This window comes from Myodes glareolus, chromosome 7 (assembly GCF_982192425.1).
Source record: "Myodes glareolus chromosome 7, mMyoGla1.1, whole genome shotgun sequence".
Classification (NCBI taxonomy): Eukaryota; Metazoa; Chordata; class Mammalia; order Rodentia; family Cricetidae; genus Myodes; species Myodes glareolus.
This window is the reverse complement of record NC_142032.1, coordinates 65,120,035-65,144,006: the sequence shown is the minus strand read 5'-3', so window position 1 is coordinate 65,144,006 and position 23,972 is coordinate 65,120,035. Positions and strand designations below refer to the sequence as shown.

General features: G+C 54.0%; 2 protein-coding genes across 3 annotated transcripts in view; one reads left to right on the top strand and one right to left on the bottom strand.

The window, feature by feature from the left end:
* The first annotated feature begins 2,044 nt into the window (after positions 1-2,044).
* On the top strand, positions 2,045-17,897 carry Dpysl4 (dihydropyrimidinase like 4). Of its 2 annotated transcripts, none has more exons than XM_048455281.3 (14): positions 2,045-2,198; positions 5,704-5,792; positions 6,394-6,578; positions 8,152-8,316; positions 9,837-9,898; positions 9,994-10,074; positions 10,576-10,644; positions 11,046-11,166; positions 12,427-12,583; positions 12,937-13,078; positions 13,927-14,097; positions 14,522-14,701; positions 15,802-15,967; positions 17,015-17,897. In XM_048455281.3, exons 1-14 carry the CDS (start codon positions 2,160-2,162, stop codon positions 17,104-17,106), a joined length of 1,719 nt encoding a protein of 572 aa, XP_048311238.2. In that variant the 5' UTR covers positions 2,045-2,159; the 3' UTR covers positions 17,107-17,897. The 2 variants fall into 2 exon arrangements, with proteins under 2 accessions (XP_048311238.2, XP_048311240.2); XM_048455283.3 differs by lacking the exon at positions 2,045-2,198 and adding an exon at positions 2,398-2,794.
* A 1,864-nt stretch (positions 17,898-19,761) lies between these two features.
* The window catches only part of Stk32c (serine/threonine kinase 32C), an 85,843-nt gene continuing 81,632 nt past the window's right edge, over positions 19,762-23,972 (bottom strand). The window contains exons 11-12 of the mRNA XM_048455284.3: positions 21,433-21,500; positions 19,762-20,483 (exon numbers count right to left, since the gene is read on the bottom strand). Coding sequence (XP_048311241.2) covers positions 20,339-20,483; positions 21,433-21,500 — 213 coding nt within the window. The 3' untranslated portion in view covers positions 19,762-20,338. The remainder of the gene's footprint in view (positions 20,484-21,432; positions 21,501-23,972) is intronic.

Sequence of the window (23,972 nt, the reverse complement as noted above, 5' to 3'; positions counted from 1 at the left end):
GCTCAAGGTGTCTCCATGAATATTATTAAAGTGTGAATTTATTATCTGTGTTAGCTTTTCCTGTCTTTACCACCTGGCCAGCAGTGCCTCTTTCCATTCTAGAAAGGGAATTTGAATCTTGTGCCCACTGGGGAGGGAAGTACACACCTTACCTGCAGCCTCTTCCAGAGATACCTAAGTCATTGGAAGGATAGACCTTTAGTAGGGAGAGTCTGGCAGCTACTTGCCTACAGTGGCAATCAGGAAGGTCTCTTCCAATGGCTTTATCCAGTATGTAGTATGGAGAGGAATTCAAGTAGCTAAGGAAGGGAAAAGAACTTTGGTATCTCAAACAGTTGGCTACATCCATTGCGGAGACTCTCAGACTGCTGAGGAGTGGAGGTTTACAGGCGCACTTGGGGAGTGGGAGTTCCATGGCAGGTGGGAATGAACCCAGATGACAGGCCCATGGGCCCCCAGTAGAGTGTCATAGCAGCTTATTTCCCAGCATGTGTTTGTAAGGAGTTGACTGAGTGGACAATGTGAAGGTGGGGGTCTTTTTGTTCAAAATCCATCATTGTAGATTCCACAGTGACAACAATGATTGTCCTGTGACCTTCTGGGACTGGGGGTGTGTCTGAGAGCACCTCTTCCCTGTCTCATCGCAAATCCTTGACCTTGGCTTTAGAATAGTCTGTCCTTGTAGATCCTTAGATCCTCTTCTTGATCATGACCCAGCATGGCCGCTTCCACAATACTTGGAGTAGAATAGACCCCATCTTCATGGCTCTCAGCAGGCATTCTGAGTGTGGGGCAGAAATTGTGTCCTGAGGGTAAACCACCAAGGTCTTTTAGGACAGTAGGCATCTCTGGTCCTGCCCAGCTCGTTCAGCACCCTCTGCTCATGGACAGCATCAGCTCAGAAAGACTTATATGGGAGAGACCCTGAGGCTGCAGCAGGACCGACTGGTTCCATGTGTCCTGCGAGCAGACCTCATGCTGAGGACACCTGGCCTCAAATCTCCCACTCCCATCGTGATGGCATCGTGTCCCTATGTGTCTGTGAAGCTTCTGGCTGAACTCAAACTCGGCTGGCGTTGTCTTCCCTGCCTTGAGGACGCCGTGGAAAACAAGGTGCTACCAAGGAATGCAGCACTTGGCAGGGCAGAGATCCTCGAGTCAGCGAGCTACCCCGGGAACCACGTGACCCCTTGGAAGGACCCCCGAAGTGCCAGCAGAGATGATCCAAACAACACAACCTGTTTCCGGGACCGGCTCAGAGTGGCCCCACCCCGCGGGGCCCAGCAGGTAGAGGAAGCAGGAACCAGGCTGTGGGCAGGATGTCGTATGCTGTACACCGAGAGAGACCAGGTGTGTGTCTGTCAGCTATCGCTTCCACTGGATTTCTCTACCCCGAGTCTCCACCTCCGTCCTCCCCCCTCCCCAACCCCGGCAGTCCCCAGTCCAGCCCTTTCATCTCTCTTCGTCTGGGCTGTTTCTCTCTGTCCCTCCAACTTGTTCTCTCCCTCCTGCCCCAGACTGGTGTGGCCTGCCAAAGAACAGTATGCCTAGCCACCACGGTTCCGTGGTCTCGTCAGGCTAGGTTCTTGCGTTCCAGCCTGAAGCCATTCCTTAAAGAAGACTGAATTTTGCTAGAGATACCAAGCTAGATTCTGGCTCCTGCAGAGCCTCCGCCCAGATGTGAGAATTGGTTTTGAACCCTGGAGCCTGGGGTGCCTCAGGCCATCACAGAACAAGGCTAGGTGGGGCCAGGCATCTCTCCTCCTATCCTTCCCCAATGCAGACTTCATACATGTTGGTCCCGACAGGTCACAACCCATTCTTCTCCACTCAGCACAGGCGGAGTGGGGTTCAATTCTCACAGCCTGTGATCTTTAGGGTGCTTTTGGGGGAGGGAGGAATAGAAGGAAAAGGAGAAGGGAAGGGAGAGAGGGAGAAAGGGAGAGGGATCCTGAGCAAGTAAGCACAAACGAGAGCGGGAAGGAGGGGCCCGGATGCAAATGAAATAGGTAGGCGGGGCCCACATTCAAATGAGTTAATCGGAGCCCTGCGCCCGGCAGGCTCACACTTGGACTCCCTAAGCTCCGCGCGTGTGCCTGCCGGCAGGTCCAAGTCCGCGCAGCGCCTACCGGGGACTCATAACCCTCCCGCGGATCAGTATGTCCTTCCAAGGCAAGAAGAGCATTCCCCGGATCACGGTGAGTCGAACCCCCGCCCCCGCCGCGTCTGGCGCCCCTTGCCCACGGCGGGAGTGGCTTGCAAGAGCAGCCGACGATCCTCCGGGCCCAGCCTGTGAATCCCACGCCTGCTCTAGTCCCCGGCCAGGCGCCAGCCTTCCCTCTCCTCTCCTTCGTATGCTGCCAGCAGCGGAGAGAGCTCTCCAGGCCGCGCGGAACCCACTGCTCAGCCGGTGCACAGGCCCGCGGTTCGCCAGCTCTCAGGACTCTGGTGGTTGACTTGGAAGGCGGGGTGAGCGGCCTGCTACCCGGAGCGTAGGTAGCCGGCCTCCTGCCGGGTCTGGCGTGGGGCAGATGGGGATCAAGCGGACATTGCCGGGAGTTCTGTCTCCAGGATGACCGGCGGTCGCAGCCTTTGTTGGCCCCGGGCCTGAAGGCACTACGATGTCGGATACTGTTCCTAGAGCAGCCCGTGGGCAGCGTACCCTCTGGACGCGCCGCTTCGGTGTCTTTAGTGCTTTGTCCGAGACAAAGCGATTTAGCCCTGACTACTAGATCTGGTGCCCCTGGAGGCCCCGAGCCCCTGCGTGAAGCTGGGTTCGGAGACTCCACGGGAGGTGAGTACTAACTGACCGCTCCAATCAGCATCCCTGCAGCACTCCCTTTCAGGACAGACCTCCCCAAAAGCAGAAGGTCAGTGTGATCACCGGGCCGACCAGGAAACAAAGCCTTCCCACGGGAGGGGTTGGAGGATGGCCCGAAGCCTGGGAGTAAGAGAGGGAGGCTCCTGGGATCAGCTGGACCAGGTCGGGAGTTCTAGGAGGTCTCTAAAAAGCTTTGGACTTGTTCCCAGCCTAAGAGCTCTGCTGGAGTCTAATCAGGCTGTTGGGGAGGTCAGCTTCCTAGCCTTCTGGGGGGAGTCCTTTCCTCTAGAAAAAAAAAAACCTCAAAGAGGAAAGAGGCCCCCCTCATAGGGACCAGAATTAGTTCCTGCCTCTTGACTGCCTACTACTCCTAGGGATCCAGGCCTAAGGAGGAAGTGCCATTAGCCAGCTGGCAGTGAGTGGAGATGGTAATGGCAGATTCCTGCCTAGTCAAGCAGTTCTGTTCATGAAGAGGGAGATGGCTCGAAGGAACCCCCACCCCCCACTCATCTAGATGGGGCCTATCACAACATGACTTGTTCTCCCAAACTCAGGAGGACCCCAGAATGCAAATTCTGCTGTCTGGAGACGGAAGTCTAAATAGGGACCCCAGAACTCAAGATTTCTGGCTCAGTGGTTTCTTCTAATGGTTGAGTTTTCCTAGCTTATTTTTTTCTGAGAATGGCTAGAACAAGGGGGAAGAGGAGGGGTGTGGTCCAGAGTGGCAGCCCTGCGAAGTGGGTGGCTGTGGTAGGCCTAGGTAGTCACTAGTGCTCAGTGCGGCTGGTCTCTGAGCAGCTACAGACATTTGAAGAGAGACTTGAGCTGCAGTCAAGCTATGTGTGGTCAACAGGCTACTTCCACCATGGGCCAGATGGTAAGTCCCTTCAGCTTCGTGTCGGACCATACCATGTCTGTCTCACTTAAGGACTCCTGGGCAGGGTGATTTCATGGACATGAATGAATCTATGAACTTCACCTGTAGACATTGACATGTGGATTCTGTAGAATGTTTACAAGTTATTCTTTTCTCATACACACTATAAAACTTAAAAACTCTGTGATTCTGTGTTGTACATACAGGCAGAGGGCTGGGTGGTGTGGGCTGGGACATAGTTGCCAGGCCTTTGGAAGACTATGATAGTTGTTGGGCAGAACAGGAGAACCCGGAGAGTTCAGTCCGACACTCGGCTGCTGGGCAGAACAGGCAACTATACAAAAGACCCCCCCTCCCCATCCTTGCAGGCTCACAGGGCTCTGCTTACCACACTCTCAGCTGGTTCTCCTGGCCTCAGACGGATGCTATAACAGAGCCGAAGCTGGCCTGGGCCTGGCCCAGCTGCCACATGGGTCACAGAAACTTAGGGCATGTGGCCAGGCTTCCTTGTTTTGTGTCAAGTGCTTTTCCTGGTTAGTCCACAGGCAGAGTTGTGGCTCATGATGGGTAGAAAGGGACATCAGTAGGTCTCCCCTCTCACATGAGTGCCTCCATTTTCTGTTTCCACTATTCCCCACCAGAGCTAGGTCACCAGTTCTGAGGTCTGTGCACAGTCTCAGCTTTCTGCCTGACCCATCCCTCCTGGTTGGTCCTCAAAGTGTCTGTCTTATGGGTGCTAAGCATTGAAATCAATCAGATTCCATGCCTCTGTTTTGCTGAAGTTAGCCCACAGGGAGCTGTCCTTATCCACAAACCCTGTCTTCACACACATGAACATCTTCACACTGCAGCAGAGCCTATGGCCATTTGATCCACCCCTGCTCCCCCACTCCCACTGCGCCCCACTCCCCCTACCCCGCCTCCGCTCCCTCCCATCCCTTCACACCCATGGCCTCCCTATCCATCAGTTCTCTCCATCAACTCCCAGCTCACATTTTCTCGTGCTTATGTCCATAACTCTGGCTAAGAGCCTCTCACCTTCCCTCAACAACCTACGAAGCCACTTAAGCAGCAATTGTGTCCCTCTTTCCATATCATAATCTGTTTTTTCCCTGAGAGCCCAGGTGACCTCGGTATCAGTCAGAACTAACCCAATAGTCTGTCCCCCGTATCCTCCCATGGACTCCAAATCCTCTGTGTCCCAACCTGCCCTGCCCCGATGCCTGCCCTTGCTCTTCCCACTAGCTGTAGCCCTTGCGTTCTTTTGAGAACCAACCCAAAGGCTTTCCTGCCTCGGGGGCCTCTGCACAGCTGCCTCTAGCCTGGAACAATCCCCCCACTTCTGTCACACTACACGAGTGCCCCAGAAAAGCCCCTGTGATGCTCAGGGTGGCCTGGATCCCTCTCACCCTATCTCTGTGTTGCTCTTCTCTGGGTTTCAGTGTGTCGACCTGTGCCTTGGTGGAGGGTAGCAGAGACGCACTGCCTCCATCTGTCTATCCCTGGAGCCAAGACGAAAATGTCTGTCATCTGGTCCGCCCCACGCCTTCTGATACCACCACGGGCCTGTGGCATTCTGGTGTATCAGCCTGGCCCTGTTATTGCCCTCCTAGTTCCATCAGTACAGGTGGGAGGGAAGCACGCAGGTGCCCCTTGAGAACGGTTAGGTCACCAGGTCTTCCCTTAGGCCGGTCTTTTTTTCTGATGGTCAGATGGCAGGTTCCAACAAAGCAGCTGCTTCGCCGCCGCACTTTCGCCAACACAGCCTTGCCCCACCGTTCCCACTCAGATTCCCCCTCCCCCGCCTTCGGCATCTGCTGAACAGTTAGTGCCAGGGTCATGTTGGACACTGCACTGAGCACCCTGTTAGGAGTACTGTAAATAAACCTTTGTGCTGGTTCTCACGGCTGCAAAATGCATCGAAACTTCTCAGTCATTCTAGGGGAAGAGGTTCCTAATGGTCCGGAAAGTCTCTATTGGCACCCATTGTTTTGTCTCTTGTCAGAGTGACCGCCTTCTCATCAAAGGTGGGAAGATTGTGAACGATGACCAGTCCTTTTATGCTGATCTGTATGTGGAAGATGGCCTGATTAAGTAAGTTTCTACACGGGGGCATTTATAGATATGTGAAAGTGTGAACGTTGGTTACCTGGCACTCAGGCATCTGCTCTGGGGTGAGAACCATGCAGATGCCTTCTTTTCCAAACCCCTGACCCTGGGAACCATCCTGGAGGCATGCTCGTCTTTCCAGATAGCCACGAGTCCCGGAGCAACACAATGGGACCAGTGTTCACGTATCTTTATGTTATCACCGCACTTAGGACAAGTCTGGGCCCCTGCAGACGAGCAGGAAACACTGACCTGCTCCCTCCTCTACTTGGTGTGTCACGGAGCTCTGGTACAGGTGTGCAGACAGCAGACAGGGTCTGCTGACAGTTATGGTCATTAGACAGCAAGCAGAGGCTTCAGGGGAGACCAGGAGGAGAGCCATGCAGGCACAGCACTGGGCCCTACACACTGCCCTCCTGAGATTGCAAGTCTTATTCTCTAGCATCTGGGCCCTCAGCCTGCTTTTTTTCTCTCTCTCTCATGGTCATGACTCCAAGCCCTCACTTCCCAGAGCCACTGCCATGGTGCTTGTCTGAGTTCTGATCTGAGCTCTCTATGAAGTGAAGACTCTTTTTATTGCTTTCAGACAAATTGGAGAAAACCTCATCGTCCCTGGGGGCATCAAAACCATCGATGCTCATGGCCTGATGGTACTGCCTGGGGGAGTTGACGTCCACACTCGCCTGCAGATGCCTGTGCTGGGCATGACCCCAGCTGATGACTTCTGTCAGGGCACCAAGGCGGCCCTGGCGGGCGGGACCACCATGATACGTGAGTGTGCAGGCCACTTTCCAGGTAGTCATGAAGCTTTGAATAGCACAATGGCGCTGGCTTCCGTGCATATTTTTGTGTTATCGCAACACTCAGTACGAGACTGGGCTTCTGTGAATGCTTAGGCACGCCGGGACAGTGTGTGACCCATCTCCTTGTTGCATGACGTGGTTTTCCTCGGTTCTGTTTCTATATTATATCTCCATCTAAAACATGCCGGGCACACCCCTGCCGTCCCTGCTTCTCTTTCTGAGCCAGTTGCCCGGGCTAGCTCTAGAATGCTGATGGGTGCTGGATAAGCAGATATGTGCCCACTTATTCCTTCCAGGGGGGCTGGCTGCTGGCCAGGAACTGGGGTTCAGAAATTCTGGTGCTCTGAACCAGGAGAATTGAGCCTGAACCTTGCCTCTGACGTTTGAAGTAAGTTCTTGCCTGTGTTGAGAACTGAGGCTGTGGTGTTTGAAACAGGACATTTACACTGCCCTGTTTGAACCCCTCCTGTGCACATCTCTATTTGGTCTCAATAATATGACCCCACATACTCAGGCTTGTATGCCTTCTCGGCAGGAGGAAAGGGTCTCTCCTCTCCTCTAGTGTCTGAGGATGAAAGATTTATCACACACATTTCTTTGTGCACCTGAAACACAGTAAATACCGTCCCCGCTGCTACTAAGGAAGTACAGTTCAGGAGACTCCGGGCACTCCCAATGACACTCAGCCATTGCTACCACCACAGCTTGGTTTGGTTCACTCTGTCAGGCTGAAGGAAAACGAGCAGCAAGGTGGGCCACCTCAGGCTCCTGGGGCTCAAGTACATGTGGTGGGCCAGGTGGGCCAGCCCAGCTGCTCTGTTAATGCCCCTCGTTTGGGAGATGTCTCCAGAAGCACAAATGGCATGCACACAGGGCTGGAGCATGGGCTATGTCGTGCATATGCTGCACCCAGGGTCCTGGCTGGTGATCTGAGGGATGGACAGAGGGGGTGGAGGTACAGGGAGTATGGTACGGAGATGAGGCAGCCTCTGGTTCCTGAAGTGCACCGTTTTGTTTAGCAGTCCCTCTGAGCTCTCTTCTGGCACATCCCAGGTTTGGCCCGTGAGCAGTATTTGGACTTTGGAATGGGAGGGAGACAGCATGGTGGCCATGTACAGGAATGATTTATACTCTTGGGGGCTTGTGGAGTCAGTGGGGCTATGGAAACTGGCTCAGTGGAGGAAGTTTTCTGGAAGCATGCATGTCCACAGGGTCAGCACTGTGGACAGCTGACAACTCCCCCCCCCCCCCCCCCAGTCACTGTTGTCCCCTGAGGAGTCGAGGTCTAGGAAGTGGGGTGGTTTGAACTCAGGCTCCCTGCTCAGTGCTCTACTCAGAGAGGCTAGAGGGACGTGGGAGAGAAGATACCCTGGAAGGAAAAAGAAGGTGGTAAGACAGGACAGGACCTCCCTTCGCTGTGTCTTCCTCAAACCCCACTCTGGTCTCCAGAACGTGAAACCAAATCCCCCTTGGAGACAATAGTGAGACACCTGGGTCAGGCTTGGGAACCTGGCTGGACACGCTGCCTCCTCCCCCTACAGTGGACCATGTGTTTCCCGAGGCTGGTGTGAGCCTGCTGGCAGCCTATGAGCAGTGGCGGGAGCGGGCGGACAGCGCAGCCTGCTGTGATTACTCCCTTCATGTGGACATCCCCCGCTGGCATGAGAGCACCAAAGAGGAGCTGGAGGCCCTAGTCCGGGACAAAGGTGAGCAGCAGTGATGGGTGGGGGTACCCGAGGACCTCTGTGCCTACAGGCAGACTGAGGGTCCCCTTCTGGATCTCCTGGGATTTGCTGCAGTCTGCCAGCCTGATCCCAAGGCAGGTGTTTAGGAGTTGAGTTGGAGAATCGCCCAAGGTCAGTTGTGTTCTCAGAGGCTCCTGACGAGGAAGGCTCATGCCATGAGCACATCCTGTAATTCGTCTTCCCACAGACACTGCCCTGACCATGCTGTCCTTGGCTCTCTGTTTTCTAGAAAAGAGATGCCAGAAGACAAAGAGGTAGCCACATTTACCGTCACTTGGGGGCTTTCTCTTAAGAGGTTCTTTTAGGCTCTGTATTGAAACGGACTCATCTGTAGATAAAGATTGACTCCATTCTACATAATCTTCCTAACGCTCAAACCACACCAGAGGTGCTCAGTGGGCTTGGCACAAAGCCGGACCGCACTGGGTGCTTGCCTCACTGCCCTCCACGCGCTGTCTGTAGCTCACAGAAGAGCATACTCATGAGGGACACTGTTACCTGTCTGCTATGACCCCAAGGCCATCTCCTTTGGCTTGCCGTTCCCGGAGAGTGGCAGCCCTCACTTTGGTGCCTTTCGGAGCATAGGGCCCACATCTCCACCACCTGGGTATAGTGGACTCTGCTATCCAGGCAGCAGTTAGACCCCTGCAGCCCCATGTCCCTGACCCAGGTGCCTGCAGAGCTCACTCTCCTTGTGGGGATGGCCTTCTAATCAGAAATTGCCATCAGATGTCACACACAAGCTATCACCTGTGAGGATGGCACAGAGTGACTTGGCTTTTCCCAGTGTGATCCACATTAATATTTTTTATCCAGCAAGGGGGGAGGCGCCCTTGGCTGGGCGGGTTTGGGGCTGCCTTCAGGCCTCAATGGACCTTCATAGGTCCTGGTCCCGGGAGGTGGGCAGATTCTGGCTGTCCAGAAGTTAGAAAGGCTCAGCCTTGCTCCTGATTGGACTCTAATATTGTGGGCATCAGCCCCTCTCCCTCCTTCCTATGTGTCTGGGGTCCCAGCCCTGAGACTCTCCTGCCCCTTGTAGAGTGTCGTGAACATTCACTATGAGCTGTGGTATAGTGCAGCAGGACTCAGGACCTGTAGGCAGGTGACACGCCAGATGGCCCAAGAGAGGCTCCCCCAGCATGCCAGGCCTGGTTGCTTTTCCTGAACAGAGCATATGGGACTTGGTTCGCAAGCTAATTGCACTGCTCTGTGTCCTGCAGGAGTGGAGATCTGCCTGAGAGTTGGTGGTGAGAGTAGGTATATTCTTACCTGTGTGCCCACTGGGTGAGCAAACAGTCCCAAACGTGAGCAGCAGTGAGGCAATGACTGGGGCATAGTCGACTCTGTCCATGTGGCCTGGCTTGTTGATGGGGAAGACTGGCCTGCAGGATGCTATGCTATCTAGCTCAGCTTCTGTGGGAGAAATGTCCCTGTCTCTGGGTTCCTCTCTGGTGGCTGAGCCTCTCTAGCCTCTTTTCCAGGTGTGAATTCCTTCCTGGTCTTCATGGCATACAAGGACAGGTGCCAGTGCACTGACGGTCAGGTGAGGCCGAGTTCAGACGGAATGAACAAGTGGGGTGTCTTGGGCTGTTGCTGGAGAGACAACCCTACAAACATGGGACTCTGCCTTCTTCACAGATGTATGAAATCTTCAGCCTCATCCGGGACCTGGGAGCCTTGGCCCAAGTGCATGCAGAAAACGGGGACATTGTGGAGGAGGTGAGAGAGGTTATACCACCCACGGGGTTGACTGGGTGGGTCAAGCTGATGCCTAGTTGGTGAGCCCCAGTGGGAAGACAAAGCTGGGAGGAATCTTATGAGCGCTGTGACCTCTGTGACACTTGAATGGGAGAACGGGAATATTAAGTCAAAGGTCAAACAGCCCATGAGTTAGGAGGTCTTAAAAGACACTGAAACCACAATGTGGCTTTTTCTATGATGGTCACAGATCTTGCCAAAGTACCCCTGCCAGTCCTTTGGGAGACTGCAGTGTGACACCCAGGATCAGGGGAGCAACAGGGGCTGGCTGCCTACCAATAGCCTGAACCTTGGGCCAGCCTTCCCCAAGCCCACACTGCTATGCATTCTTTGTGGTTGCTCTATTCTGGGATGGTCAGGGGCCCAGGATTATGTTCAAGGTATGGGACTTGCTGCCAAGCACCTCATGTCCAGGGCTTGGGATCCTTGGGACTGGAGCAAAGCATCCTATTGGTCATTTAGGAGCAGAAGCGCCTCCTGGAACAGGGCATCACCGGCCCTGAGGGCCATGTCCTCAGCCACCCAGAAGAGGTAAGTCTGCCCTACTGAGTATACCATTGCCCCATCCCACCCCCCGACCCTGAGCTAAGTTGGCCCTGCTTCATGGCCTGAGTCGTACCTTGCTCATCTTGTTCTCACCTTGTGGGCTTAATGCAATGACCCTCTGCCTGTCCAGTATCCATCTCAACCACTTGCCACCCCACAACCCTTACCTGAGGCAAGAAAGCAGTAAGTACACTTGGGTCCTGAGAACCATGTGTTGTCAACCTAGATTCTAGACACTGGGCCCCAGGCTGGGTTCTTGCTCCAACCGAGATGCATGCCCCCAGTGCCGACAGTCTCGTGGGTGATCTTTGGGTCCAGAACTCACCTGGTCAGGAAGTCTCAAGGCTTCTCGTGTTCTGATTGTCCTCTCCCTTTGCCACCTTCAGGTAGAGGCCGAGGCTGTATACAGAGCAGTCACCATTGCCAAGCAGGCCAACTGTCCACTGTACATCACCAAGGTGATGAGCAAGGGAGCGGCTGACATGATTGCCCAAGCCAAGCGCAGGGGTGAGTGCCAGCGCTCACTTCCTACATGTCCCTAGCCTCCCTGAGCTCTGCTGACAATTGAGGACCTCTGGGCACTAAGGAGGGGAAGACCCAATGAAAAAGTAGGTCTCTTCATGGGGCACCTACTTATATTAGTCCTAGGGGTGCAAGCCCAAGGGAAGTTTAGGAGCCCTGTGTCCCTGTGAGGGGTGGGGCTAGACCTGATTCTCCAGCCTTGTTAAAATAATAACTGCCTATTAGGGGTCTTTAGCAAACTGGGGCCCTGTGTATCTGTTCCCAGGAGAGCCAAGCGCAGAATTCTCTGAGTATGTATTTAAGAGGGGTTCTTGATTCCACAAGTAGTCTCACTTTTGCTATGGGTTCAGGAGCTGGGGCCCCCATTCTGATGGCTAAGGGGCTCCATGACTCTAACACCTAGACTAGCTAGAGGCAGGCACCTATGTCCTGGCAGATCCATAGCTGTGGTTGCCAGGGGCTAGACTGTGTGACTCACAGAGAGGCTGTGAGCTCCGAGGGCCAGAGAAGCCCCTGCGGTCACCAGGGTATGGGAGAGGGCCACAATTGGGGCGTAAATCCAAGGTCATTCATAAAAGAGGCAGCATGTTTAAGAACAATGGAGGATCTGGAATCCATTTCCCCACCCAGTCTCATAATGAGACCTCATTTCCTAGCTGTGCCTTGAGACTATGGAGTCCCTGGGGTGGAAGTGGATGCGTACAGAGACAGGGACAAGTTTTCTTCCCAAAGATTGGCACAGAAACCCTCCGTGTTTACAAGGGAAAGGATCAGTAGCGTTGCCAGCACAGGATGAACAGACCCTGCAAGGCTCACCCGGAGCCTCACTCCTCCTCCCAATAAGCTACTCTGCAGTAGGACCGGTCTCTACCTCACTGAGCCTGGGGCTTATTGGAACAGCATCAGACTAGTTCAGAGCTCTGCTACAAGGCCCAGACCTGGGACTCAGGGCCTCTCTGTGTCTGAACTGACAGGTGTAATTGGTTAAGTCCTACTCTGTGGCCCAGCAGGAGTGCCCAGCAGTCTGACCCTCAGCAGAGGTTGTAGTATAGAAAGGATCATTGTCTCGGTCACTGTACCTCCCAAAGAACCACCCTGCAGGGTCAGCGACTACTCAGGGACTCCAGAAAAAAAGCACATGCTTTTCCTGGTCATGAAAGCAAAGGATAGAGAGAGGTAGTAGTGTGAGATCATGCTGTGGGTGCAGGTTGCTGGGGTGCCGGCCATAATCCTTGCTCACTTTAGGGGTGGTCGTCTTTGGGGAACCTATCACTGCCAGCCTGGGCACTGATGGCTCACACTACTGGAGCAAGAACTGGGCCAAGGCTGCGGCCTTCGTCACGTCACCCCCTATCAACCCAGACCCTACCACCGCGGACTACCTCACCTCCCTGCTGTCCAGGTGAGCAGCCATCCCACCAAAACTCAGGGCAACCTGAGGCCTCCGAGTCTGTGCTTCCTCCGGACACCCCCTGAGGAATCCCAGGCTTCTGCAGGAAAGCCAGCTGGGGAGGTTCGGGGCTCTCTGGTCCCAGCTGGGATTTCCCACCCCTACACTCTTCTCTTAGTCCCTCATGAGTCTGTCCATGGCCTTCATATTGTGCCCACACTGTCCATTCTCTCCTCCCTGGGCTGAAGTACCAGCTCAGATCCCTCATAGCCTTGGCTGGCTGCCTAGGAGGCTGGAGCTGACCCAGCTGTGGCCAGTTCTGGAGGGCCCGTCCCTTGGCCACTCTGACCCTGGCTTGTTCTCAGTGGGGACCTCCAGGTGACAGGCAGCGCACACTGCACCTTCACTACTGCCCAGAAGGCCGTGGGCAAGGACAACTTCACACTGATTCCAGAGGGCGTCAATGGTGTAGAAGAGCGCATGTCTGTGGTCTGGGAGAAGTGTGTGGTAAGTCTAGGCCTGCGGGTGGTTGTGACAAGGGTGCTGTGAGCAGCGTGCTGTGGGGGGACCCCGCCACCAGAAATGCTCACGAGAGAGACCAGCCTTATCCCTTCAAGCCTTAGCTTAGCCGTCCCTGGCACCTAGATTCTCCTTGGGATGGTATTATCACATCTATAGAGCCCCCTCCCTGGAAGTTAATGTCATATCCATCACCCTGCACACCATAAACATGTAATTGTTACATGTTAATGAAAAACTTTACATTTTTGAAAATTTAAATGAAATGACATAAAATTGAAAGATTCATCATAGCCAAGCAGAGTGTTGCAGTCCTGTAGTCACAGTACCCTGGAAGCTAAGGGGGGAACTGGAGTTTAAAGTCAGCTTGAGCTACACAGGCAGGCAGGCAGGCAGGTGTGTACACAGGCACAGGCTTAGAAGGTAAGTCTCCCTCCTCTGCATCCTGGCCCCTCTCTCGAGATCATCTGCCACACCTAAAAACCGGGGTGACTGTCAGAGTGTCTCAAGGGACATCGATGTTAGTATCAAAACCTCATTTATTCACAGAGGCAGCGAGAAATGGGGCTGTGGCCACAGAAGCAGCCACAGAGGCAGTCACACCACTAGTCTGCCTTGGCACTGCCATTGGTGCCCTGTCTGGATGGGCACTTGTACCACTGTTATTGAAGCCATGGCTGGAACCCCTCCTGAGCTTGCGATGCCCTGTGACATCCACAGCCCACCCTCCCCCTCAGCTGGCTCTCTGAGCTTGCAATGCCCCGTGACATCTGCAGCCCACCCTCCCCCTCAGCTGCAGCCCACCCTCCCCCTCAGCTGGCTCTCTCGCTTCTCAGGCTTCAGGAAAAATGGACGAGAATGAGTTCGTTGCTGTGACCAGCACAAACGCTGCCAAAATCTTCAATTTTTACCCCAGGAAGGGGCGTGTGGCTGTGGGCTCTGATGCTGACCTGGTCATCTGGAACCCCAGGGCCACGAAAGTCATCTCTGCCAAGAGCCACAACCTGGTGAGAATGCTTCCCTTCTTAGCAGGGCCTAGATGGACCTGCTTTCCAGGGGAGCTACCAGAATAGGTGGTAGGTGTCCACCCTCAGTGTGGCTCAGTGGGCAGCCCTGACCTAGGCAGAGCATATCTGCCCAGCACCCCACTCAGCCAGTGTGTGTGACTGGGTTGTTGACCCATCCTATAGATAAGGAGCCCAAGGCAGAGGGTGCCACACCTTTGACAGCAGAAGAATGCCGTGACTCGGGGTGGGGGGGGAGCTGGGTTGGCTGAGAGTCATTTCTTCTATGTGTCACTTGGCTGCCTCAGTTGCTTTTCTTCTGGGTGGGGCCTTAACACAGCGTGTGCAGGTTACCTGTAGTGCTGGCCAGCTTGGGGGGGGGGCGGGGTCAGAGCTGAGGAAGCTGCACCTGTGGGCCTCTCCCCAGAACGTAGAGTACAACATCTTTGAAGGAGTGGAGTGCCGAGGAGTGCCCACAGTGGTCATAAGTCAGGGCCGAGTGGTGCTGGAGGACGGGAACCTGTTTGTCACTCCAGGGGCTGGCCGCTTCATTCCCCGGAAGACGTTCCCCGACTTTGTCTATAAGAGGATAAAGGCTCGCAACCGGGTAAGAGGCTGACCTGGGCTGACAGGACATCAGTGGGTGGCAGGCTTGGAGTTCCCGATACAGTCCGTGAGCTCTGGTGTGAGGTCCTGCCTCCTGGCTGATGTGGCTTTGGAAGGCAGGGTGGAAGCCATCACTTGCCCAAGGCCTACTAGATCATTGCCTGTTGTAGGGGAAGTGGCCAGGAGGCCAGTGGCAGGCCTGGTCCTCCTGTGCCCATCATCAACTGCCTACGCAGTGATGGTGATATACCCCTTTTGCCACAGTGGTCTATAGGAAATATGGGTATAAACTCATTTATAATCACCTCCCTCCCTGTGTAAATTCCCACGAAGACGCTAAGGCAGTCCAGAGCACATCACCTATCTGCACTCCCTCTGAGGGGTAGGACAGGAATGGAGACCCTAGGAGGAACCTATAGAGGACAGCTCTGTATGGGGAAAGCCCAGTTCCACTTGCAGGGGGAGAGGGGACCATGGTGGTGGACAATGGTTTGGCCCTGCCCACTGTCATCTGCTGGACAGTGACACCCCTTCCCCCTTGCCAATAGGACCTAGTCCTCCAGGGCTGCCTCTGATTACATTGTTAAGTAGGCCCAGGAGTCCAGAAGGGGGTGTCAGCCAGGAGGATGGGGCCCATCTGACGTCACTCTTGGGATCACTGGTCCATACTGGGGCCCTGGAAAATGCCTCAGGCTTTGCGAGCCATTTTCAGGGCAGACAGAACCTAGAACCTCATTCCATGCGGCCTCCTGACCACAGTTGGGACCTGGATCTGGTTCCAGTTCCAGATGGGGCTGCTTTGCTTAAGTGGCCTTGCCTGAACATTTTTGGGACTGAGGTTACACTGGTGTGTGTGTGTGTGTGTGTGTGTGTGTGTGTGTGTGTGTGTGTGCTTCCTGAGAGGCACAGGTGTAACCACATGTGTCGGCTGATTGCTACACAGGGAGAGCACAAAAGAGATGTGTGAAGCTGTGTGTGCTCCTCTATGCAGGGGAGCATGGGATTAGTGAGCTGGGATGAGTTGGGGTGCAGAGCAGATAAGCAGGGTACTACCCTCCATCAGCTTAACTGGCTAAACCCCCAGCTCTCTCGGCCCCACAGCTAGCAGAGATCCATGGTGTGCCCCGAGGCCTGTACGATGGGCCCGTCCATGAGGTGATGCTACCTGCCAAGCCAGGGAGCGGCACACCGGCTCGTGCTTCCTGTCCGGGCAAGATCTCAGTGCCACCTGTGCGTAACCTGCACCAGTCGGGGTTCAGCCTATCTGGTGAGTTGGGTCTGGGCAAGGGGTACGAAACTCTTCTACCAGGTCCAGCCTGTGCCCAGAAGGCTCTAAGCTCAGCTGGGAACCTGGGCCTGTACATACTCAGGACACATCTCAGGGGTGGACCTGTGGATAGCCAGTGTGGATACTTTAGAGTAGAAGGTACTTGGTAAAGGGCCTCATTTGGGGTCTTATGAGGGGCAAAGAGGTGTGCACCCCTTCTGTGGAAGCCCATTTCTGTCCCAGCATTTGCCTTTGGGGGTGCTGTTGAGATGAACGAACCTGCACCTTGAATCAATCTTGGAGAAGACATGTCAGCCCAGAACTTAACACAGAATGTTCAACCTCCATGGGAAGAGAGGTGTCACCTCTGTGGGGACCCAAGCTATAATACAGCTTCCTCAGCACCACAAGCTAAGAATCAGCAGTGAAGTATGAGGCATGGGTCTGAGCTGTGTCCTCAGCACTTGGAGACACTCTAGAATGTACCTGCCATGCTGACCAACAGAGTTGGCTTTTACTAGCTGAGGGGTTTCCCAGTCTCCCATCTTGCCTACAGACCAAAGTCAGACCCCTTCCACCACTTGAGTGGGGGCTACATTGCTATATTGTCTTTGTTCTCTCCTCTCTCTGCTTGGGAGGTGATAATAGCTCCTGGTCACTTGGTAGGATAAGTTGAAAGTTCTTCAGAATCCAAGATCACCGTGAATGAGGGGGCAAGCTCCTGTTATCACCAATAGCCCACACAAAGACCAAATAGGGCAGGCTTCCTGGAGGGTTGGCCTTTGCCTTCCTGTCCCCACAGATTGTAGGGTCTTTGTCTATACTTTTCAGACATACGGATAAGCAGCCTGCCTGGCCACCTTGCCCTATCAGCCATGGCTTTGGGGAGAAAACCCACCCTGGGTGCACACTGCATGAGGTTACATAGCTTCTTTGTGGTCCTGGTTTAGTGGGTACAACCAGCCACATCTATCTTCCCTTTTGGATGGAAAGAGAGAGCCTTACCCTCCCTCCCATCCTTACTGCACTTACTTGCCCTTTCTTCAGGGTCTCAAGCTGACGATCACATCGCCAGACGTACAGCTCAGAAGATCATGGCACCCCCTGGAGGACGCTCCAACATCACCTCTCTTTCCTAGACTTGGGGTCTGGCATGCTGGTGCTTTCCCCACTGGCGGGGTGTGGAGACCACTCACTTTAGTTAGCCCCCTCCTTTGTAGATGTTACCGCGAAAGGTGCTCAGCCTTGCCCTTCTGTACCCCATAAACTCTCCCTTTGGAGTCCCAGATCCCAATATGAGGTACCCCCTCCAGAGGGCTGAATTCAGGGAGAGTTCACTGCCAGAGAGAGAGAGGACTAGGCATGGCAGTGAGCTGGTGCCTCTTGCCCACCTGGCCTTACCCGGAAGGCCCTCCATGAGAATTCTCTGCCTCGAGCCTGTGGGCTTTCTAGGGTCTGGGACCAGGCAGGGTGGGCATTTGCTGCTGCCTCCCCCTAAGGAATCACTGCCCTGTGGAAGCCTCCAAGCTTCCACCAGCTCTGTTTCTAAGGTGCAGCTACCCCTTGGGGGCCTGTCCCCGACTGCCCTGGTGTAGGGAGGAGAGCGGGTGAGTGGAGCCTCCGTCTTGCGGAGCTGCTGTGACTTCAGGGATCCACCAGTTACTCAGTGCAGGGTAGCTCCCTCCCACATAGACACTTCCAAGGACCAAACCTGAGCTCCTATAGCAGCCCCCTCTAAGGTTTTATGATCCCTTAGCTAAGACACTTTCCTTTTCCTACAAACTGTGTTTCCATAAGTTTATTAGAGTAGCAGTTTTGTACTGTGAGGAAACCATAGCCAGGGATCTGCATGCTGCTGTACCAGATGCCGGCCACTGGCCACCGGCCACACCTGGCATGAGTCGGGTCAATAAAAAAGTCTGGGTTAGAAGCTGCCCGTGTGTTGCCAGCCAGACTTCCTGCCCTCACAAGCATTTGCACAGGGACCAGGGAGCCCCTTCTGTAGCTGCCACCTCTGGTCAGCTGCATGCTGTCTAGCAGAGTGGTCTCTGCCTGCTCTGGACCACAGGCGTGGCTGGATCTGAATGGTGGGAGGTGGGCTTCCTCCTAGGGTCTTTGGCTGTGATCCTCAGTCAGACGATCAGCAAGAGGACAGCCATGTTCTGACTGGCCGGACTCAAACCACTCCAGCTCTGATGAGGCTGTGAACGGAACACTGAGGCGTACTCTGCAGGTGGGATGTGGCATAACGGGCAACCTAGGGGACCAGGGCAGCCGCTCATAGCCAGGCACCACTGCTGAAAGGCAAGCGGCTAGGTAGTTCCTACCAGTGCCTTCTTGGGGGTTGGAATTGCTGGGCTAGCCTCCTGGCTGCAGCCTCTTCTCATGGAGGTGGGTGGGTCTCAAGTTCTTTATCTCAGGCAAGGGATCCCCCTAGAAGCAGGAGGTCTTTCCCACACTGCTTGTCCCTTATCCCCTCAACAATCCATTCTCAGTAGCAGAAGCATGTCCATAGGAGCTGACTGCACTGTGGACATCCAGGACTGTCATAAAGTTTCTCTGGTCCTAGCAGCAACCCTACTGAAGGCCCAACCTGGCAGCCCTGCCACTGTTTTGGGAGGTCATGTCCTCTGGGCCACATACACATGAATTTTTTTTTTTTGAGACCCAATCTTATTATGTAGCCTTGGCTGTCTGTAGACCCAACTGGCCTTGAATTTAGAGATCTGCCTGCCTCCCAAGTGCTGGTATTCAAGGTGTGCACTACCATAACCCAGCAGCTTTAGATTTGAACCTTGGGCTTTGGTCGACTGCTGTGCTCTATGGAAGTGTTTTTTCTGCTTCCACCAGCAAGGACAGGGGTGATGAAGGACTTTACATCCCTGCCACAATCAAAAAGGAGAGTGCACTCTCACCAAAGTCACCTCTTACACACTTGTACAGACCCCCCAGAGTTATTCCCTTGGGTGTGCCTGACCTTGCCAGTTTTCACTCAGAATCTGGCTACCTGAAGGGGCTGCAAGCAAGTGGTAGTGACCTGGGTACTTTGTCCACCCGCCTTTGTATGCCGTGCTGTACTTCTTAGGTGTGAGCCTCACTGGGAGCCCTATGGTTAGTCAGTTCCCCTAGGGGCAGGGGTGGGGTGGAACCAGACAGGGCTCAGAGCTGCCTTCTCAGTCCTGGGGCTTCAGCTCTGTTCTCAGCACAGTCCACAATTCAGACACGGTGGTCACTTCGGCCCCTGGTTACTTCACAGCCTGGCTAGGCAGGAGGACATCATTTACTGGGGTTTACCAGAACCATAGACATAGGTACAGATTTTTGTATGGTAACCAGGGTGGCAACTGCCCTGAGAGGGCACCATACGTGACGTGGGAATCTCCCAAGTGAATGCACACAGGCCTGGGAAGCCCTGGGCTGGAGGGGCAGAACTCATCCTTGGGCTGGAGAGGCCAGGGCAGTGGCTTATTCAAAGTGCCTCTCTGACCACAGAGGCCTGGGGCAGATGTCATATTTTGGGCTGTGAGCCTCCTGCCCAGCCCTGTAGAAGCCATGTTGTCTGGTACTACTCTGAGGCTCCTCGGCTTTTGACAATTACCGCTTGTCTTGGACCTTGAAATGGCTCTCAGCCACCCACTTCCGGTTTCTACCAATGCTGAAGTAGACACCACAACACCACTGTCCCGTGGCACCCGCTCCCCGGCTGCCCCAGCCCAACAGACCTTTTCCAGGAAGACTGCAGGCACTGGAGGTCACCACTCCACGGGCAAAGGACATACAGAACAGGCGACGCAGCAGTTCTTAAGACTGTAATTCTCAGAGGTGAAAACTATACACAAATTGCAGAAATTGCCAGAGCAGTGTTTATCTCTAGAAAACATTCTTTGCCGTCCCACCCACTCCCTCCCCCAACCCCCGCCCTCCATGACAAATCAGAATCAGCAAGGCCTGTTCCCATCCCCACAGCCTTGAGTAGCGAGCTCAAGGACATTCTGGCCAGGCCACGGCAAAGACTGGCCACAAGGCTATATACAGCCAATTCCTAAAGGGTCCAGAAATTCAAGGACTCCTGCCCCAACGTACCACTCTGGCTGTCCGTAATCTGCCAGCCTACAATTAGAGGGGCCCGCCATCATGATGGCTGCGTGACTCCCTCTATGTTGCAAATAACATGGTCTAGGTACCAAGGGTCCTCCTTGCCCAACCACCACTCTCGACGGGTACCCATGGCTCCCAGCAGTTTCACCATACTGACAGCCTCGCGGGCAGGCTGGGCGGTCAGGCCTTTGCCCCACTGCTGCCTCCTCCTGGCCGTCCTGAGTCTTCAAAGCAGCCTGAGAGAGAACTGCCCTTGGACACGGTCCACTTGGCCTAGCTGCTCCCAGATGAGGGGCAGATGGAGCCACACATGGGCAGGGCTGTGGGCTCTGGCTCACTGTCTGCAGTGGGATCTGTCATATCTGCAGTCTCGGAGCATGGAAGAGGCTCGTTCATGAGTTCCTGGCTCCTCTTCAGCCTGGGGGTGAGGGGAGACAACACCCAAGTGGATCTATGTAGCCCACCAAATGGCACAGCCTCACTGACATCTCCAGGACCCACTGAGGTAGAATATATATGGCTTTTCTTAGGACCCATGGGATGTGTCCTTCAGGGATGTGGTGTGGGATGCCAGGGATGTCCCTTGTTAGAAACCCTGTTCTGGCACTTGTTAGAAACCCTGTTCTGGCACATGCTGGGAACACAGGGAGCTGGACAGTAGACATGGACGGTGAGACCATTAGCGGTATGAGAGGCTCAGCCCTCTGCTGCTAGCCGCAGGCTCTGCATGGCAGCTCATTCAGAAGAAGCCGAGGGAGCTCTAGCTCTAGCTTGGGTCCTGTTTCAGTGGGCAGTGCTGGAACAGCTTTTCAAAGAGCAAGGCCAAGCTCACAAGTCATCATGTCCTCTAACCACAGGGTGGGGCCAGTGTCCTCAACCAGACCCACATTGCTCATGCATCCTCCCCAGCCTAGCACAGAGCCACTACCTCTGGGAAGCCCTCCCTGCTTCCCAGGCAGGGACAGTTGACCCTTTCTTAGGCCCCACTATACCAGGCTCTCTTCATTGAGGCAGGTGTTAGCAGTCTGTGACCTGTCTTGGCCACTGGCACTAGACACCAAGGAAAGCTTTTCTGAGTGAGTGACCCAGTGGCAGGTGTGACTGAAGGGGCCACCAGGAGGTAGCTGGCTCTGGTCTGAGCCAAGTGTGTCCCTGAGATTCTAACCCCTGGATCTGAGTTCACCCAGAATGTTCCCAAGGAGCCCCTGTAGGGGCCTGAGAAGAGGACACTCAACTTGATCTTCCATATCCACTGCTTGTCCTTCCCAGAGAGCACGGGCCAGTCCTTCTGGGTCACATAGCTGCTGGGACATCTGTGCTGTGTAACCCCTGCACCCTACTATGGCCCCTCACATACACACACTCACTTTTCTCTGTTAAAAATCACGAAATCTTGCTGGATGGCATCCAGACAGTCTTGCAGGTAGTCGTTCTCCTGGGGACAGAAAGACCGCCTCGGTGACTCGTGCTGGATGCTAGGGCCAGTTCCCAAGCGCTGCTCCGACCACCCTCTCCTGAGCTCTGGGAAGGCAACTCCCAGCTTCCAGGGAGCTCTGCTCTTCAGAAGCCCATCTCCTACCTCTGAGAGCAGACTCACTTAAGACCAGCTGTGGGGGTGGGCAAGGCAGGGCAAAGACACTGCCTCGACTCTCCTGTACTCACTGAACCCGCACCTGACCCCTCTGTGTGTCCCTTCCCAAAGAATCTGGTAGGGACCCTGAAGGTACATTACTCCTCCCTCAGAACCTCATTTGTGTCTCCCAGCAGCACAGCCAGGCTCAGGGGTGATGGACTCTGGGGGGCTACACAGCACAGCTAACGGGCACCTGTGAGAACCAGGACAACAGTTTGGGAGAGGGCTTTAGGGTCATGGATGGGCTGTAAGTTAAGTCAGAATATGAGACTCAAGAGCTGTGTCTCTAAGAGATTTTCTCCCCTGGCTCAGTTTTTGGAAATCTGGTTATGGGGTTCAAGGGTCCATATCATCTTGGAAGAATGCGGAGAAGTGAAAACACATGCCTGGGCGGGCTGAAGATTAAAGGCCGAAGGACCTACAAGATGGCCATGTTCTCCTACCACAAGGTGGTAAGCAATGAGCTGGGGAGGGGTCCTAGGATAGGAGATACTTCTAGAACCCATCCCCTTGTGCCCATGGTAGAGACGGCGCATCCAAGAAGCTGAAGCCCAGGGAGGCACACTTAGTCAGGAGGAGCCTGTGGTGCTAGCCAGCAGATTCTGGAGCTCTTGGTGGTCAGAGAGGCCAGAGTTAGCTTGGTAAAGGCTACCAGCTGCCCAGGGGCAGGAGACAGAGCTGCACACTTGCTTTCTAGATCCGATATCCGTCCTACAATCCTTTACCTGGAAGGGGTTCAGTCCCCTAAGTGGGAGGACGGCTAGGTTGCAGCAAATGCATGCTGTGGGGACCAGGTCCCTGCAGCTGTCTCCACAAAGGGGGTGTCTAAGTGCTTAAAAATCTGCTTAGACCTCAAGCCCTGCTCACAGAGCCCAGTGACCACAGACCCACCCTTTCTCTGAATGCTGAAAGCAAGACCCTGGTAAGGCTTATGGCATCTGTCAGTGCTGGCTTTCCTGCCAACTCGACCTGTGGGAAGCAGCTGTTATGATGAGGGGTGGGGGAGGCAGATGTAGGTTGCGAATAAAGTGTAAGTCATGCAGATCGGCACATTTGAGGCACCCAGTGTGTAGCATGGTAATGGGAGTTAACAACGCTGGGATGTATACTTGAGGTTCCTAAAAGGATAGATTTGGAAATTCAGCCTTTTCTCCAGTTTCTCTTTGATGATTATTTACCATTTTTTGCTTGTAATAACATAGCAGTTTGTACACCATAAGTGTCTGTAGCTTCCAGGCCAGTGATTCCTAAATAAATCATGTTTGTAAAATAACTGTAATGTTTATAAATGAAAAAAACTGTAAATGTTTGTAAAATAGCTGTTGTAGGGGGCTTGGGCTCAGTATATAACACATTGCAACACTGGGAGGCAGAAGCAAGCAGGCAGATCTCTGTGAGTTCAAACCCAGCTTGGTCTACAGGACAATCAGGGCAGTTATACAGAAAAATCCTGTCTCAAAAAACAAAACAAAACAAAAAACAGAAAGAAAGAAAGATAGGAAGGAAGGGAGGAAGGCAGGAAGGCAGGAAGGCAGGAAGGCAGGAAGGCAGGAAGGCAGGAAGGCAGGAAGGCAGGAAGGAAGGAAGGAAGGAAGGAAGGAAGGAAGGAAGGAAGAGAGAGAAAGCAAAACAAAAAACCCAACAAAACCACGTTGCAATGCAAGCCTGAGGATTAGGAGTCTGATTCCCAGCAGCAACTTAAAAAGGTAGGTAGGCATGGTAGCCCATCTGTAAGCTCAGTGCTCAAGAGGTAGAGGCAGGGGATTGCCAGGGCAGGCTAGACTAGCTACATCAGTGAGCTCTGGGTTCCTCAAGAGATCATGCCTCAGGAAATAAAGTCAACAGAGTGAAAAAGATACAGGACATCAGATTCTGTCCCCTCCCCGTATATACATGTGCTTGCATACTTGCACACATGTGTGCCCCCTCGAACACACACATTCAAAAGCAGATGCTGGAATAAATACCCCAGAACCAACCAGCCTACACAATTACCGAGAAGTTTGGCACCCAGGCTGAAGTGACCAAAACCAGCTACAATCAGAGACATTCGTCCTCACCTCTGTCTTTCTTTATGGTGTCTCACAGATTTCCCATTCCGTTTGTAAGCTATGCCTCAAGAACCATGGTCCCCTGGGAATAGCCTGCCGGGGTTAAGGATGAGTGGCCATACCTTATACCTCTTCCTGCTGGGAAAGTGGCACAGACCCTGACCTGTTGCTTCACCTGTAGGAGGTAGCTGGTTTCTTCATTCCTGTACAATGCCCTCCAGAA